This window comes from Labrus bergylta, chromosome 16 (assembly GCF_963930695.1).
Source record: "Labrus bergylta chromosome 16, fLabBer1.1, whole genome shotgun sequence".
Taxonomy (NCBI): domain Eukaryota; kingdom Metazoa; phylum Chordata; class Actinopteri; order Labriformes; family Labridae; genus Labrus; species Labrus bergylta.
This window is the reverse complement of record NC_089210.1, coordinates 7,308,843-7,327,537: the sequence shown is the minus strand read 5'-3', so window position 1 is coordinate 7,327,537 and position 18,695 is coordinate 7,308,843. Positions and strand designations below refer to the sequence as shown.

At 39.7% G+C, this 18,695-nt stretch overlaps 1 protein-coding gene across 1 annotated transcript; it reads left to right on the top strand.

Moving 5' to 3' along the window:
* The first annotated feature begins 3,208 nt into the window (after nucleotides 1-3,208).
* On the top strand, nucleotides 3,209-18,606 carry LOC109995740 (myosin-8-like). The gene is made up of 38 exons (XM_065964839.1): nucleotides 3,209-3,443; nucleotides 3,519-3,662; nucleotides 3,796-3,952; nucleotides 4,637-4,664; nucleotides 4,768-4,882; nucleotides 4,986-5,078; nucleotides 5,523-5,586; nucleotides 5,677-5,775; nucleotides 5,914-6,017; nucleotides 6,394-6,532; nucleotides 6,647-6,765; nucleotides 7,346-7,495; nucleotides 7,575-7,745; nucleotides 8,915-9,221; nucleotides 9,730-9,800; nucleotides 9,954-10,041; nucleotides 10,680-10,797; nucleotides 10,876-10,999; nucleotides 11,449-11,585; nucleotides 11,961-12,216; nucleotides 12,449-12,691; nucleotides 12,802-12,978; nucleotides 13,058-13,203; nucleotides 13,608-13,698; nucleotides 13,790-14,179; nucleotides 14,284-14,410; nucleotides 14,497-14,615; nucleotides 14,709-14,905; nucleotides 14,989-15,172; nucleotides 15,255-15,420; nucleotides 15,509-15,633; nucleotides 15,715-16,023; nucleotides 16,100-16,303; nucleotides 16,408-16,533; nucleotides 16,608-16,778; nucleotides 17,127-17,231; nucleotides 17,318-17,413; nucleotides 17,507-18,606. Exons 1-38 carry the CDS (start codon nucleotides 3,243-3,245, stop codon nucleotides 17,642-17,644), a joined length of 5,799 nt encoding a protein of 1,932 aa, XP_065820911.1. The 5' UTR covers nucleotides 3,209-3,242; the 3' UTR covers nucleotides 17,645-18,606.
* The last annotated feature ends 89 nt before the right edge of the window (nucleotides 18,607-18,695 follow it).

The following is an 18,695-nucleotide window of genomic DNA, read 5'->3' as shown; positions in this document are numbered from 1 at the left end:
AGTTGTTGAATTAATTCTTATATTTCAGATTCACTAAGTGTTGCTCGGACTGTTATTAACTGGAGGAAATGTTTTACTTGGTATTGTGATCCATAATAAGTTTGAGCTACAGTTGTAGTTGTTGTTGATATGACTTGTCTCTGTGTGTGATATGTTGTATGTGTGTGTGTCACCTCTGTTTGCCAGAAGGGGTCACATTTGTCATGTGTGTAACCTGGGCGGTTAAGCACATGAAGTTGTTAATTCGGCCGAGCACAAATTGTAATGCTTATTGATATATTTATATTGAATTGTTTACTAAAATATATTCATATTGAAAATGTTGTTAAAAGATTAAAAAGCAGGACAGAGTTAAAGACAGCACAGAATAATGGACAACCTTTAGGCTCCTGGCACTTCACACAATTGACCTGCTAAATATCAGATCTGTTCATCTTCAATATTAAAGTTTAGTCCTGGTTGTTACAGTTTGGATGAAATTGCACTGAAGCTGTGTCTGTCTGTAGTACCGGATTTAATGTGTAAAACACCAAGAATGAATAAAACCTGGAATAATCAACAATCTTGTTTTCTGTCTCATTTGTAGGTTGAGATATTTGTCCTGTGTGTGGTTTGCAGTAGCTCTACTGTCTGGCCGGGTCCTTGTCTCTTCCACTGACCCCCTAATCCCGTTCAGACTCCCCCCGTCGTCAGATCTATTTTCCCCCAAGGGTGAGGCACCAAAACCAGCTGCTGGGGATTTTCTCCTTGCTTCTTCCCTGTCTCTTCCTGTGACCCTTCATTCACAGCCTGTTTGCGGTCACACATATCTGCTGCAGTGTCCAGACATGATGTTGAGGGTGCTGCGAGTGCTGCTCGACCACGAGCCATTTATAATCACAGCTGTTGCCTGACCTTCAAGTGCCATTAAGAGGGCGATTAAATGAGCACCAATTAGAGCGTCTGTGAAACACTGCAAGGTAAAATGCCTGTTCCATTCAGCTCTTTCACCTGGAGATTTCCACTTCACTGTAAAGACTTTAGACATTTATTTTTTTCCCCAGCTCAGCCAACTCAAATGTCTGGTTGTACGGCCATGGCTTAAAATCAGTTTGAGGGATGTGAACAGCTCCTCTGTTGCTACAGGTAACATCAAGCTGCAACCTCCGGTGTTGAAAAATGAAGGCCGATGAGGAAGTGCAAAGTCCTGCAGTTTGTCGAGTGTACACTTGAGGCTGGCTGCTGAAGCAACGGAAGTCAAAGACACACCCCTTTAAAAAAAAAGCAAGTTTATACACCAACAACTAACATGTTTACATCTCATCATTACTCATCCGTTTTGATTACATGAAGGAGTTAGAAGTTATTAACAACATTATCAAAAGGCTTACAACCCCCTCCAGCTCTTAGCCTGTCGTTAGCTTGACTAAAAGTTGGTGTGAGATTGGTGATGTCACTCAGGCTTCTTTCATTAATGTTTAGTCTATGGGTGACATCCATCTCACATCCTCTTTTTGTTTTTGTATCAACAACTTAAATACTTTCAGGTTCAGCCCTGTATGTGCTACCCTTAGTGTGAAGTTTTTAATATATACATATAAATATTTCAGTATTTGATTCTTGTGACTTTAGTTTACGGTAATTTATAATTTGACTGAATCGATTTGATCTTATATTTCAAGCTTAAATCCAAAGTGCGAGTTATGATGAAAAAAAAGCAGAGAGAAAAGAATCGTAAAATTAAACACTGCTCACTTGTTCAGATGAGACTGAAGATAAAACTCAACAATGAGAGTAAACTTTGTGGCACGCAGTGAACATTCTTCTGCTTTATTGACTTTGGTGGATGAGTCACGGTAATAGAAAGTCAGTCAGAGGATTCTGCATGGATCTGTGGAGTTACGGTGGATTATTTTTAACCTCGTTAGTTTGGAGGAATTCTCAGTTTAGAAAGGCAACTGGGGTTTTTCTTTTTATGGGGGAGGGGGGACAAGAGCTCTGTGAGTACAGATTTTTATAGAATGAAGAGGGGAGGTGAAACTTTAGAGAAACATGAAATAAGACAGTGATGTGTAATTTAGCCTATCACAGCACAGTAAGGCATGATTAGACTGAATCTAAGTGGAAGCAAAACAGTTTTTTGAGTGTTTAAAACATTAATTATGTTTGTGAATTTTAAGGAGGTGTCTGTATATTCAGATGATTTAATATGATGTAAAAGGGACAGATTTAGCCAATTGAACACATTTATATCACAAGCCAAATAATAATATAATAAAAAAATAACTGAAAATAAAAATAACTTAAAAGCTCTTATAGGATAAAAAAAGAATAATAATCTGTTAATAATAATAATAATGTGTTAAATAATAATAATAATCAATTTATAATCATAATCTTGTTCATGTTCATGATAGAATCATCAAACTCCGACAGAAAACACAAACACATTAGAGATAAAACCAAATATAAACTCACATCAACATAAAGTGAAAAGAGAAAAAAAAAAAGACAGCTCACAAGTCTCAGATTTAAATGAGATTTTGTTGAACGTGTAGAATACATATTTGCTTTATTGCTTCAGAACACACACACACACACGCACACATACTGTATATATAAATAATACAGAACACATAAAACACATTGGTTTCATTGGAGCCTTCTCCCGTCTGGAATGTGTTAAATGTCTCCTCGATCCCCCGACATGAAGACAAACAGTCGTGTGTGATCAGTTTAGCAGACAGACAATTCAAGCGACACTCTAACAGACCTAATCTTCTCTGATCCCAGAAAATGAGGCTCGCCATGTCGGGGCCGTAAGCCTCCTAAGCTAACGTCTTTAACAATCATTGCTTTTTAATGGATAGTCTAAAGGATTGCAATTCAAACCATGTAAAAAAAAAGTGACACAATACATCTATACATAGACTGAGTACAAAAGTGACATATGTGACTTTTCAATTATGGTGTTGGAGCCCGATCTCCAAATATAGCAGATGAAGGCGCCATGAAACAGGCCAAACCATCGCTTATAAAAGTGGTCAGAGTCTCGTTACTGCGGCTGACATCTGTGTCATCCTTCTGAAACAAGAATCTTGTTCAAATCCTCTGGAAGCTTTTGTGATTTTTGTTTGTTCTCTTCCTGTCTGCAGCTCTCTGGTGAGTACCATTCTTATCAATTCACTCAACCCTTCCCAAAATCTGTTCAGTTTTTTTAACGACTTGTTAACTGATTATCTTATCTGCTGCTAGACAAAAAAATGAGCGACGCTGAGATGGAAATATTTGGGGTGGCTGCCCCATACCTTCGAAAATCGGAGAGGGAGAGGATCGCAGCTCAAAACATGCCGTTTGACGCCAAATCGGCCGTGTTTGTGCCAGACCCGAAGCAGGAGTATGTGAAGGGGAAAATCAAAAGCCAAGACGGCTCCAATGTCACTGTGGAGATGGAGGACAGAAAGGTGACAGGTTTTGTGACGTACTTCATTTGCATTAATTTATTATTTACTAATCGGCCTTTTGAATTCATCCTTCAGGTCGTCACGGTGCACCTGGACGACGTGCGCCCCATGAATCCTCCGAAGTTTGACAAGATTGAGGACATGGCTCTGCTGACTCACCTCCATGAACCGGCTGTGCTCTTTAACCTCAAAGAGCGCTACGCTGCCTGGATGATCTATGTAACTATAAATCATAGAAAAAAAAACAAATCTGCTTTAAGCTTTTGTTGAGATGTCTTAAAGGAAAAAGAGCACCCTGGACCTGTAGAAACAAGACTTCATGTCCCCCCCCCCCCCCCACCCTTGTATTCAGACGTATTCTGGACTCTTCTGCGTCACCATGAATCCGTATAAATGGCTGCCGGTCTACAACCCCGAGGTCGTTGCTGGGTACCGAGGGAAGAAGCGACAGGAAGCCCCCCCACACATCTTCTCCATCTCTGACAACGCCTACCAGTTCATGCTCACAGGTCCAGACACATCATTATACTTAATACTTCATATGTACTTATGCTGTAAAATTACACAATACTGTCATTATACATCATACTGTTATCTTTTAAAGTACAAAATACTTCTGTTTTACACAATACTGAGGTGAAAGATCCTTAACTTAAAGCCCCTGTGAGGAGTTTTAAGTAAATCAATTCAGATGAGACGATTTAGAGCACGAGGAAAAAAACTTTATTTTCCATACTTTCACTGTGAAACATTCTCAATGAAGGCTGTTGAAAGACGGCAGGATTCAGACATCACTACTTACACTGTTTGAGACCAGCTTGATCAGCAGGGAAATAAAGATGTAATGTTGTCAACAGGGGGCGCCGACATTCACACAACTGAAAGTTCTTCACAGGAGCTTTAAGTGAAAGTAGAAATGGAACAATGGAGAAATATTATATTACAAAAATACAAAGCGTGATGATGATGATTTACTAAAGCTACCAAAAGTTAAAATACTCTTAATGTGGGCACAAAATGAAAATACTCAAGTTTGAATTAAAAACAGTAGTTTGGGAATTGTTGTTAATTATGTAATGACTGATTGCCTTTTTTTTTGCCAGTTTTCTTTATGAAACTGTATTTACTAAATTAAGTTACTTAAGGATACAAACCTAAAGGCCTTAGCTCATGTGACATCTTTTCTTTAACAGATCGAGAGAACCAGTCGATCCTGATCACGTAAGTGCCACCTTTTTTTTTTTTTTTTTTTTTTTTACATTTGCAAAAGATTTTAAAAGCATTAATTTCCCAAACATCATTCTTGCTGTGTATCTTCTGCCAGCGGAGAATCTGGTGCTGGGAAGACGGTCAACACAAAGAGAGTTATCCAGTACTTTGCAACGATCGCATCATTTGGAGACTCGATCAAGAAGGAGCAGTCTGCCGGCAAGATGCAGGTTCAACCCTTGTGTTTAAAAAGACATGAGACCAGGTGTGTTGGCAGCGGCTTTAAAAAAAAAGACAGACTTGTTAAATGTTTACTATGGATGTGAGTTACAGGGGAACCTGGAGGATCAAATCATTCAGGCGAACCCTCTACTGGAGGCTTTTGGAAACGCTAAGACTGTGAGGAACGACAACTCCTCTCGATTTGTGAGTTGAGATCTGATCTGTACGCGGGCTGAGGGGAGACGTCATTACTCTGTTATCACAAGACAACTTTGTAACACTCATTCAAACAGGTTCAAATGTGGCCTAGGGATCATTTCCTGCATGTTATACCCTATTTCCAATTTTCACTACTGTATCAGCTGTCCTCTGAAATAAAGACATACACAATCTAAAAAAAAAAACAGCTTGGATTGCTGATTTTATTTTGACATTTTATGACAACATTTAAAAAAGGAAATTCCCAGTTTCCAAAAAATGTAGAAACAATTCGAAAGAAAATTATATGACGCAATATGTTATACATGGATGTATGTCAAGATAATACAATACTATACAAATTGATTTGGCAATAGGAAATGAAACAATACAAGGTTGCATCTCAAATACGAAATCTCAGTTATAGTTTTCCACCTTTTTTTTTCCCAGGGAAAATTCATCCGTATCCACTTTGGAACAAAGGGGAAGTTGGCATCAGCAGATATTGAAACGTGTGAGTTTTCTTATAACAGTATACCTGACGATATACTCAAAGTGTTGAAGTGTTTATCATTTCTTTGTTTATGTTCATTTTGATTTTTAGACCTGTTGGAAAAATCCAGAGTTACCTTTCAGCTGCTCGCAGAGAGGAGCTACCACATCTTCTATCAGATCCTGTCCAACAAGAAACCTGATCTGATTGGTGAATAAAATGTTACTTTATGAAGTTATTTAACTTTAACTACATCTATTTTCATAAATGTCTTACAGGTAGATATACCAATGCTCGTATAAAGTAATCAAATGTTCCAGATCAACACTTTCTGTGTTTCTTTTTCAGAGATGATGCTGATAACCACCAATCCATACGACTACCCCTTCATCAGTCAGGGAGAACTCACCGTGCTGAGCATCAACGACAGCGAAGAGCTAATGGCCACGGATGTGAGTGCACTTTTTCTGACGCAGATATATTTCATGACACTGAACATGTGAGCTTTTCTTACATGCATAAAAATAAAGTTTTTAAACTCTTTAAAACTGATCTTTTTTCCAGCTTGTTTGTATAATAAATGAAAACAGAAAGCTTTTGTTAAGTGGTACCATATTATAATCATAACGTGCATAAAGGTCACTAATCAATCATTCAGTCGAACTTTATTTAAATAGCACCTTTCAGACAAATTCCATTGCAGCTAGAGGGTTTTACTCAAGAGCTGAAAAGTGATTAACAAAAGGTCGTTTGTAAAAATCAAACCAGAATAACCTGTCATAGCTAAACCAACTCAAATACTCCTTGACATCTTTGTGTGTTTGTCAGAGTGCCATCGACATCCTGGGGTTTAACTCGGAGGAAAAGGTCGGCATCTACAAGCTGACGGGAGCAGTGATGCATTATGGGAACATGAAGTTCAAACAGAAGCAGCGAGAGGAGCAGGCCGAGCCCGACGGCACCGAGGGTGAGACGAATGAAACGATGCTCACGTTTAAAGCTTCACTCTCTGTATTATAAACATGTTAACAACAATTTGTTCTTTTTTTTTAAATAAAAATCTGTGATGAACATCCTTTAGTGGCCGACAAAGTGGCGTATCTGATGGGCCTGAACTCCGCCGACCTGCTGAAAGCGCTGTGTTACCCCCGGGTGAAGGTCGGGAACGAGTACGTCACCAAAGGACAAACTCCACAGCAGGTTCAGTCCTCATGTTTGTACTCTTAAACTGTTTGAACCACGATGACTCAGAATAAAAGTTTGTGTTCCATTACTAGGGTAACCATGGTGATTTTACAAGTTTAAACGTGCCTTTAAGATGGCCCTGTGTGTAGCAGGGCCCAAAAAGAAACAAAAGGGAGAAGATGATTTGTTTCTTTACGGTAATTTTACCTTAAAAACTGCACCTGGGTCGGTGTTACAGCAATCTGCAGATACAGTCTTTGTTGTTTTCCATAACAGAGATTCACAATGAGTGATATGTTTGACTGAGGATGAGTTTTTTCATCACAAAACAAAACTTTCACATGTGCAGAACAAGATCAGCAAAGAAATAAAAGGTATCACTTTGTCCACAGGGGGCGCCAGAATCAACACAAAAACAAATGTTCCTCACATAAGCTTTGTCGTTATACTTTGAGTCTGGTTTACATCACGTAATCTGATCAGGGTTTTAAAATGACTGTTTCCTTATAAAAGCATCCAGACTGGAACGCCTCACAGACAGTTGTCGCCCTATTTTATATTTTTTTTGCGTGTGTCCATGTGTGTGCGATCACAGGTGAACAATGCGATGGGCGCTCTGTCCAAAGCCGTTTATGAGAAGTTGTTTCTCTGGATGGTCACAAGGATCAACCAGCAGCTGGACACCAAACTTCCCCGACAGCACTTCATTGGCGTCCTCGACATCGCAGGGTTCGAGATCTTTGAGGTAAACAGGATTAAGGGAAAATCAAACTAAATCTTTCAAACTAAGTGTTTAATGAATGCTTTTCTGTTTATGTTTTCAGATGAACAGCCTGGAGCAGCTCTGCATCAACTTCACCAACGAGAAGCTGCAACAGTTTTTCAACCACCACATGTTCGTGCTGGAACAAGAAGAGTACAAGAAGGAGGGAATCGACTGGGAGTTCATTGACTTTGGGATGGATTTAGCAGCCTGCATCGAGCTCATTGAGAAGGTGAGTTTCTCTAAACTCAAAAAACTTTCATCAACAAAACAAGATTCATTCAATTCTACAGAGGCATAAAACTGATATGCATCCAAACATTTTATTTACTCCCATTTTCTTTCATGAGTAACCTCATTCATGCTCATTTGTATTGCTGTCCACATATGTCTCTTGTTTCCCCACAGTTGCACAAAAAATAAAAAAACAAAGAAACAAGCATGTTGTGGACTGTTCTGTCACAGTCAACAGACAATAGTTTTTTATTGTCCCGATCGATTGAAAATGATCTCTTTATCATGAGAAATCCAGCTTTGTTATGCCAAGATAATGAGGAAAATAAGCCGAGTACAAGAACACAACTGCAATGAACTCATTATCATGGAAACAATGGAGTAATTTAAATGTATGGATGCATGTCTCCCTGAGGAGATAAGACTTGCAGATTCCCTCAATTCTTTTAAATCCCTTCTTAAAACATACTTTTACAGACTTGCTTTTATGTGATGTCGTCTTCTTAATGTCTTCTCTTACTGGTTTTACTATTTTTATCTTCTTCTACTTCTTACTGTCCTTTTATTTATGCTCTTATCTCGTATTTATGCTCATATCTTAATCTCCTCTTGTGTTTTAATTTGGTAATTTCTTATCTTACTTACTTTGTGTATTTATGTTTCGTATTTATAGTTAATTTTTATTTTTATTAATATTATAGTTTTGGGTTTTTTGATCCTTTAACCACTTGTTTTTATTTCTTTTACTGCGCTTACCTTCTCATTGCTTTTTATTTGCTTTTATCTCTTAGTTTCTTACATCTTTTTAAATCTTTGGTCCTCTTGGTCTCAGCTCGTGTTGTTGGGTTCTTGTGTTCCTGGGTTCTTATGATGGTTCTTATGATGGTCGGGTTATATATGTCTGGTTGTGTATCGTGCACTTTGGGTTCTTTTCTGTTGAATTGTATTTAATTATTTTTGGTATTTTGCATTTGTTATATTCTTACTGTTGTTAATGTGTTTCTGTGTTTGGTTTAGTTTGCTTTGTTCTTGCTGTTTGTCAAAGCACTTTGTAAACCTGTGTTTTTAAAAGGTGCTATATAAATAAAGTTATTATTATTATTATTATTATGTCCAGTCTGGGCTTCCATACATTTCAACACATGATCATCTTTTTCTCTCCTGCAGCCGATGGGGATTTTCTCTATTCTGGAGGAGGAGTGCATGTTTCCGAAGGCGACAGACGGCTCCTTCAAGAACAAACTTTATGACCAACACCTGGGGAAAAACAGCATCTTTCAGAAGCCCAAACCTTCCAAAGGAAAGGCCGAAGCTCATTTCTCTCTGATGCATTACGCAGGAACCGTTGACTACAACCTCAGCGGCTGGCTGGAGAAGAACAAAGACCCTCTGAATGACACGGTGGTCCAACTCTACCAGAAAGCTTCTCTGAAGCTGCTCGCTCAGCTGTTTGCATCGTACTCCACGGCTGATGGTCGGTTCATAAAAATCTCTGTTAGATGAATGTAAACTGTATAATACTTTGCATGGCTGTTTAAAAATGACATTTTCACTGTTTAACAATGGTTTAATAATTGTTTAATAACTTAACTGTTACCGTTCGATCACTGTATTACCACTTATTAACAATGGTTTTATAACTGTTAAATGACTGTTCATGACTGTGAGTGATAAACACGGAGTCCTGCTGGCTGTATTGTTGTCAGAGCCGTGTTAACATAGACAGCTGGCTCCTCCTCTTCCATATAAATGCTGTTTTAGTCAAGAATAGAGAAAAGAAGAATAAAATACTCACTGTTTATTTGAAACTCGCACAAGCGTTTTTAGATCACGGTCCTTCCGTTTCAATTTACATGTTTCAACTGCTTCACAAGTTTATCATTAATTTTTAACAACTGCTTAATAACTGTTTGATAACTGTATATAGATAATAACTGTATTATTATAATGTAGTTAATGATGTTTGTTGTTTATCTCTACAGCTGCTGATGGAAGTAAGAAAAGTTTCAAGAAGAAAGGCTCTTCTTTCCAGACGGTTTCTGCGCTCTTCAGGGTAATAATGAGTAAAAATATTTATACTTGTTTATTCAGGGATTTAGTCATTAAGATGTATTTTGGTTTAATCTGTTTAGTTTAGTTGGTTTTTCTAATGGTGGTCTGAGTTTCTCAGTATTCCTGTTTTTAATAATCTGGGTTTGTTCTGCAGGAGAACCTGAACAAACTGATGGCTAACCTCAGGTCCACTCATCCTCACTTTGTCAGGTGCATCATCCCCAACGAGACCAAAACTCCAGGTGAGAAAAACAATAAATGTTAGTCATTATCTTTAAGGTTTTCAGGTAAATAAATATATGTCAGGAGTGAGTGAGTAAGGGAACACATGAGTTTTATCATGGGGGGTTTTCTTTAGCGTAACAAACTTTGTGTGAGGTAGACTTTTCCATTCAATTCACAGCATGCTCTGTTTCACAGTAGTGTTTGTTTTATCCCAAAGACACAGAAGGAACAGTTTTTGTTTTCTTAAAAAATTAAGCCGAACAGATGAAGAAAAGAAAACAGAAACACATTCAGTTTTAAAATACAACTCAAACAGTCAAACCAAAAGAGGAAGCAGATACTCACCTGTAATTACTGCTCATCACCACAGGTGGCACCACAGACAACATCAGAGTTTTTATGGCGGCAAAAGTGATTCTGCATTAGCATGTGTTTGTCTTTACATCAAAGAAACGTTATAAAAAGTTAGTTTTCAAGTACATTTGAACAGAGCCAGGTTAGCTGTTTACATCTGTTTCCTGTTTTCTTGCTAAGCTAGGCTAACATGCTGCTGGCTTCACTTTCATACATACAGAAATGATAACGGTGACGATATCAGTATCAATAGTATTAAATGTTGAACTATTCCTTTAAACCAAACCTCTCCCTCCTACAGGCTCCATGGATCATCACCTCGTCCTCCATCAGCTTCGCTGTAACGGAGTTTTAGAAGGAATCAGGATCTGCAGGAAAGGATTCCCCAGCAGGATCCTTTATGGAGACTTCAGACAGAGGTCACACACACACACACACCCACACACACATTGTTATAGGACCTTTACCACACCTTGACCTTTGACCTCTCTGAGCAGGTACAGGATCCTGAACGCCTCTGCCATCCCGGAGGGTCAGTTCATCGACAGTAAGAAGGCGTCGGAGAAGCTTCTGTCCTCCATCGACGTTGATCACTCTCAGTACAGATTCGGATACACAAAGGTGTTTCACAACGTTTGTTTTTGTTTTATTGTCAGGACTAAAGTAAATAAGACAGCGATAATTAGATTATACGTTTAATCTGTTAAAACTGTAAAACAATTAAATCCTTGTGTCAGTTTTTGCTTAAGGCTGAAGAACAGATTTTAAACCAGAAAACAGTTCAGATATCAAAGAAACAACGTTCTGTCTAACATAAAATAACAAATAAAATCATCTTGATATCCCTGCTCGTCTGTTTGTAGCTCGTCATCAAAAAGCGAAAAGTGAATTTCCACAAGTGCCGATCAATAACGTTAATAATATCCAGAGTATCTTATCTTTTCTTCCCTTATCTTAGGTTTCTCCTTTTGATATAATCTCTCCCCTTCTTATCGTATCTTAAGTGTTTCTTATCTTTATATAATAATAACATTTATTCTCTCATCCGATCTGACCTTTAAACCTTGTAGGTGTTTTTCAAAGCGGGCCTGCTGGGTCTCTTGGAGGAGATGAGGGACGAGCGTCTGGCCGTGTTGATGACCCGTATCCAGGCTGTTTCAAGAGGTTGCGTCACCAGACAGAGGATGAAGGAGATGACTAAAAAAAGGTCTCCGACATGTTGTCAAGCATCAGATTGCTGCAATATCGATTCCCATTTGTACTGGCTGCTGCGTTGCCGTGACAGAACACAGCATGTTTCCTTAATGTCTGATGATAGAGTGAGGTCATTTTATGATTACATTCAGATGTCTTACATTTTTTTATTCTGTAGTATATTACAGATAAATAAATTCAACTTAATTCAATGTCAACCGAAAAGGTAAAGCACCTTGTGGCCCTTGGATGGCTCATTAAAACAATGACAACTATTTAACTTTAATTAAGTTTAAATGAGTGGTTAAGTTGTGAAAATCAATCGGTTAGTGGGCAATACTTCATTGGACTTACTTTATCTTTTTGTATCTCTTTTACTCTTTCGCAGAGAGTCCATCTTCATCATCCAGTACAACATCCGCTCCTTCATGAACGTGAAGAACTGGCCCTGGATGAGACTCTTCTTCAAAATAAAACCTCTGTTACGCTGTGCAGAGGCAGAGAAGGAGATGCAGAGCATAAAGGAGGAGTTAGCTCGACTCAAAGAGGAGTTTGCCAAGTCGGAGGCTCGGAGGAAGGAGCTGGAGGAGAAAACGGTCGTCCTCATCCAGGAGAAGAATGACCTCTACCTTCAAATCCAGGCAGTATGTAAACGCTGAAGAGGAGAATTAAGATTATCTGTATGAGTAAAAATATACCAAAAAATATGTTCCTATTAGGACAAACACAATAAGTTCAAATAAGCTGACTTTTATTAAAATAACTGTAAGAATCTTAAGATATAAAACAACCAAAACAGTGTTTCATAGTGCTGTAAGAGACAGAAAAAGATCTTCATTATCTCTAACCCTTCACTATTTGTGCCTCTGCTCTCAGGAGAGAGAGAACCTGTGTGATGCAGAGGAGAGGTGTGAAGGTCTCATAAAGAGTAAAATCCACCTGGAGGCCAAACTTAAAGAGCTCTCCGAGCGAGTCGAGGAGGAGGAGGAGATCAACGCCGAGATCACGGCCAAGAAGAGGAAGCTGGAAGACGAGTGCTCGGAGCTGAAACGAGACATCGACGACCTGGAACTGACGATCACCAAAGTAGAGAAAGAAAAACACGCCACAGAAAACAAGGTTCCTCTGATTACTCTCATCACATGTTCTAATTTGTTTTATCTTGATTTATTTATCTTTTAATAATGCTTAATGAAGTCTTAGTAACTTGAAAATGTTTCTCTGTGAAGGTGAAGAATCTGGTGGAGGAGCTGACGTCTCTGGAAGAAAACCTGATGAAGTATTCCAAAGAGATGAAAGCTCTGCAGGAGGTTCATCAGCAGACGTTAGACGACCTGCAGGCCGAGGAGGACAAAGTCAACGGTCTGATCAAGATGAAAATGAAGCTGGAGCAGCAGGTCGATGATGTGAGTCTTTGTTCTTTTCATGGAATCCTTCAGGTCATTTTTTTTAGGTTATAGTTGACATGAGCGTCTTTTTTTTTAGCTCGAGAACTCGCTGGAACACGAGAAGAAGCTTCACGCAGACTCAGAAAGATGCAGAAGAAAACTGGAGGGAGATCTGAAGCTGAGCCAGGAAACCATCGTGGACCTGGAGAACGACCGACAGCAGGCGGACGACAGACTGAAAAAGTACGTTTTTCATCTTACTATCATTGTCATTCAGTTAAACACAAAGTCATAACGTCTACTATTACTTAAGATTTAAGAATGTAAGAAAAATGATCAGAACTAAAAACGCAAAACTGAAAACAAATTTATTGGACAATATTTTTTTTTGATTAATCACTAATCATCATGTCATTTTTTCCTTTATTAATTTGGGATGAGTGTAGAATGTGAATAGAGTTCCTCGTGCCTTTTTTTGATTGGCAGCTAAAGAGAGAGAGTAAATGTTGGGAGGAGAGAGTGGGGTAGACATGCATTAAAGGGCCGAGGTTAGGATTCAAACATGCAGATAATGTGTCAAGGACTCTACATATACCAGCGCCATCACTTAAGCATCGATAAGCTTAGATCATTTACTTTCCTTTCAGAAAAGACTTTGAAATCAGCGACCTGCAGAGCAGGATCGAAGACGAACAAAGTCTCAGCACCCAGCTGCAGAAGAAGATTAAAGAACTCCAGGTATGATTAAAACAAAAGAAGACATGTTTTAATGTATTAAGTCTTATATTCTAAAAACAAACATTTTAAAAGATAATTACTTTCCCTGAAGGCTCGTGGGGAGGAGCTGGAGGAGGAAATTGAGTCTGAGCGTTCGACTCGAGCTAAAGCGGAGAAGCAGCGATGTGACCTCTCCAGAGAGCTGGACGAGATCAGCGAGCGTCTGGAGGAGGCGGGAGGAGCGACCGCCGCTCAGGCCGAGCTCAACAAGAAAAGGGAGGCGGAGTTTCTGAGAGTGCGACAAGACCTAGAAGAATCCACGCTGCAGCATGAGTCCATCGCTGCAACTCTACGCAGAAAACAGGCAGACAGCGTCGCCGAGCTCAGCGAGCAGATCGACAACATCCAGAGGGTGAAGCAGAAGCTGGAGAAAGAAAAATGTGAGCTGAAGTTGGAGATCGACGACTTGGTGAGCAACATGGAAAGTGTACTGAAGAGCAAGGTAACAGAATCTTTTTTTTATATATTTATTTAACTATTTATACATCCATTTGTCCATTTATTCATAATTTTAGAATTGTATTTGACTTGTGATGAATTGTTCAGGCTCATCTGGAGAAGACATGCAGGACCCTCGAGGACCAAATCTCTGAATATAAAACCAAAGCAGAAGAAGCTCAGAGGTCTCTGAGTGATTCTACGACTCTCTCTGCTCGTCTTCAGACTGAAAGTGGTACATTACTGTAGTTCATGTAAAGTGATGAAAACACTGATGAAAATGAGCTTTTGATTTACTCCTGTCGTCTTTATCCTGAACAGCTGAGCTCACTCATCTGCTGGAAGAGAAAGAGATCACTCTGTCCCAGCTGAATAGAGTCAAATCTGTCTGCAGTCACCAAATCGATGAGCTGAAGAGACTTCTAGATGAAGAAATGAAGGTTTAAAGACACAATTCATCCCCGCACACAGTAGTGATTTCAAACTGCAGCAATGAATTTTAAAAACCTTAATCATGTCTGCTCTCGTGTCAGACTAAGAGTGCTCTGGCTCATGCTCTGCAATCGTCTCGTCATGACTGCGAGCTGCTCAGGGAGCAGTACGAGGAGGAGCAGGAGGCCAAAGCCGAGCTTCATCGCTGCCTGTCCAAGGCCAACAGCGACGTGTCTCAGTGGAGAAACAAATATGAGACGGATGCTATCCAACGCACTGAGGAGCTCGAGGAGGCCAAGTGAGAACTGACTGCATGTCTTTTAAAGCGGTGCTGATAATATGCTGTGTTCATATTTTACATTTTTATCTTTGTTTCTTCAGGAAGAAGCTGGCTCAGAGGCTGCAGGACTCTGAGGAGATGACTGAGGTGGCAAATGTCAAATGTGCGTCTCTGGAGAAAACCAAGCAGCGTCTGCAGGCAGAGGTGGAGGACCTCATGGTGGAGCTGGAGAGGTCGAATGCTGCCAACGCCTCACTGGACAAGAAGCAGAGGAACTTTGACAAAGTACATCTTTATTATTGACTGTTCTCTCTTTGTGTTGATTTCTTATCAAGGCAGGGTTGATCACATGTTTCTTGTTCTTAAGGTTCTGGCTGAATGGAAGCAGAAATACGAGGAGACTCAATCAGATCTGGAGGTTTCTCAGAGAGAGTCAAGGGGGCTGAGTACAGAACTCTTCAAGCTGAAGAATTCATATGAAGAAGCTCTTGATCATCTGGAGAGCATGAAGAGAGAGAATAAAAACCTACAGCGTAAGAGTTCTGAACAAAACAAAACAAAACAATAATGTGTTTCTGTTTCTTTTTTGAGATAGTTATTTGTTTTCTTTAATATTCTCAGAGGAGATTTCAGACGTCACTGACCAGGTCGCCCAATCTACAAAAAACGTCCATGAGCTGGAGAAATCTGCGAAACAGTCCGAGCAGGAGAAGAGAGACACACAGGCCGCACTGGAGGAAGTCGAGGTTCATGTTTTGACTTTGAATTAAAGATGTCTTCCTTTTGACTTCAAAATAACCTGAAGCCTTTCATGTCTGTCTTTGTAGTCGTCGCTCGAGCACGAGGAAGCCAAACTGCTGCACCTCCAGCTGGAGCTGAACCAGATAAAGTCTGAGGTCGACCGAAAAGTGGCAGAGAAAGACGAGGAGATCGAGCAGCTCAAGAGGAACCATCAGAGAACTGTGGACACGCTTCAAAACACGCTGGATGCCGAGACTCGCAGCAGAAACGACGCTATGCGGATGAAGAAGAAGCTGGAGGGCGACCTGAACGAGATGGAGGTGCAGCTGGGACACGCTAACAGACAGGCGGCCGAGTCGACCAAACAGTTGAGGAACGTCCAAACTCAGCTGAAGGTTTGATGAATCCATTAAAACATCCAGATTAATCAAAAATATTTTCATGTTTTAACACCCAATCTTTTTGTCCCAGGACACACAGGTCCACCTGGACGAAGTGCTCCACTGTCAGGACGACTTGAAGGAGCAGCTCGCCATCGCAGAGCGCCGAAACGCTCTGGTGACGGCCGAGATCGAAGAGATGACGGCAGCACTCGAACAATCCGAGAGGAGTCGCAAGATGGCCGAACAGGAAGTGATGGAAGTCAGCGAACGAGTTCAGCTGCTGCACGCTCAGGTGAGGAGACGATTTACAGAACAGGGTGTGTTACATGTATTGCTGTCGCTCAAACCACACACATTGTGATTCATGTGTTTTCTTTAATGTGATGTTTTTATCAGAACGGCAGCCTGCTGAACTCCAAAAAGAAGACAGAGTCAGATTTAAATCAGCTGCAGTCAGAGGTGGAGGAAACCATCCAGGAGGCCAAAAACGCAGACGAGAAAGCTAAAAAAGCCGTCATGGACGTGAGTCTCTCTCCTTTATTCACTGCAGTAACAAAACTAGTGAGCTATAAGTCTCACTCTGAGTTTACACGCAGGCGGCCATGATGGCTGAGGAGCTGAAGAAGGAGCAGGACACCTGCGCTCACCTGGAGAGGATGAAGAAAAACCTGGAGGTGACCGTGAAGGACCTGCAGCAGCGACTGGACGAGGCCGAGCAGCTCGCCTTAAAGGGCGGGAAAAAAGAGCTGCAGAAGCTGGAAGCTCGGGTAAGAAAGAGAGAGAGAGAGAGAGAGAGAGATGGAAAAAAACACTTCTCTGCGGAAAGAAACCCAGAATTGTTGAGCCTAATGTACAATAACTCCACTTTTCAACACTATATATTTCTGTTTATATTTGAAAGTATCTCCAATTCCCTCTGCTTTCTGAACTTATTCTTCAAATACTCTGCAGTTTTTTTCTAATTTCTTTGTTTCTATTTCTTATTGTTATTCCATATTTCTGTTTCTATATTTCTTGCTGCTACTGTATATTGTATAAAGGAGGGACTGTAACAGCTCCCCCCCTGGAAAGTTTTATTTTAGATTCTGAAAGAAAGTGATTGATTATGTTTTTAGGTCCGTGAGGTGGAGAACGAGTTAGAGGCGGAGCAGAAACGAGGAGGGGAGGCCGTTAAAGGTCTGCGGAAATATGAGAGGAAAATTAAAGAGCTCACCTATCAGGTATTAAAACGTCCTGTTAAATGTTTTCAGTGGATCAGATTTGATTGATAAGTGCAAAAAAACAAACGAGTCCCCATATGTTTCAGGCAGAAGAGGAGAAGAAGAGCTCGGTGAGACTTCAGGATTTAGTCGACAAACTGCAGCTGAAGGTGAAAGCGTACAAACGTCAGTGTGAGGAGGCGGTGAGTAAAAAAACATGAATACTGAGTATAACATTCAAACTCTGAAGATCTTGTTTAAAAAAGTTATTTAAAAAAAATTGTCTGATGGCTCAGGAGGAACAAACCAGCGTGAATCTGCTAAAGTTCCGGAAAATTCAACACGAGCTGGAGGAAGCAGAAGAACGAGCCGATACTGCCGAGTCACAGCTCAACAAACTGCGAGCAAAAAGCCGAGATTATGGTAAAGAATAATGAAAATCATCTATGTGACGTGATCTCATCTTTAAAATGTCAGTTCTTATAATCACAGGACATTGATCCTTAAAAAGTTTGACAAGATTTATTCATAAACTGGATTTAAAGCTTGGATTTTACTTCTGAGCAAGCTCTGATTACTGATTGTTAAACGTGATGATTGCTGTTAAGTGCTGATTGAAATGATGATGATGTGATGTGTTTTAACTCTGACGAGCTGCCGTTCACACCGCCTCTTCTTAGATGACAGCTCAAATTACTAACGCTGCCATGCTTTTTCTAAATGCGGTTGTCATGTGTCACTCCCCGCTCATGATGTTCACACAGTTTTAATCACAGACACCGTCTTGTGCTAACTCGATAACAAAGCAGACAAACCAGAAAACTTCCCTCAAGGTGTCCAGGTCACACTCACCTTGGCAGGAGGCACTTTGAGAAAAAAACAGACATGAGATACAACACAAATAGATTATAGCTTGAATAACAACACCCTTTGCACAGTATAATAACATGCATGTATTTGTTGTATATTTATGCTACCAATATTTAGTATGTTTCCAAAATAAATTACTTTCTCTACCACCTATTGAGTTCAATACAAGTTGTCTTTTTTTTTTTGGGTGTACCACAGGGCTCCATTCTTGGTCCATTTCTCTTTTCTATTCTGATGATGTACCAATATTTCTTCAACTCTATGAATATCAAAATGTATTGTAAGTGCAAAAGATGCATCATATAGAAGTGCTTAAACAATCTGGCTGTATTCGGACAATATAGACTTATTTAAATTTAGTTGACTATCACAGATGAGAGCTCTTATTAGCTACCTTTTAAGGTTAAAATGTGTCATTGTTTGATTATGAAAACAGTTTTCAGAGGTTTTACAAGAGTTTGAAAAATGGAATAAATGAAACTGTTTCAAACCGTTAAATAGCATTCTTGTCTTTTATATTTGGTACTTTTGTGGTTTTGATTTTAAAAAATTATATTAAAAAAATATATACATTTCATATAGAAGCTGTTCTTTATCATGATATTTGTTTTTTGT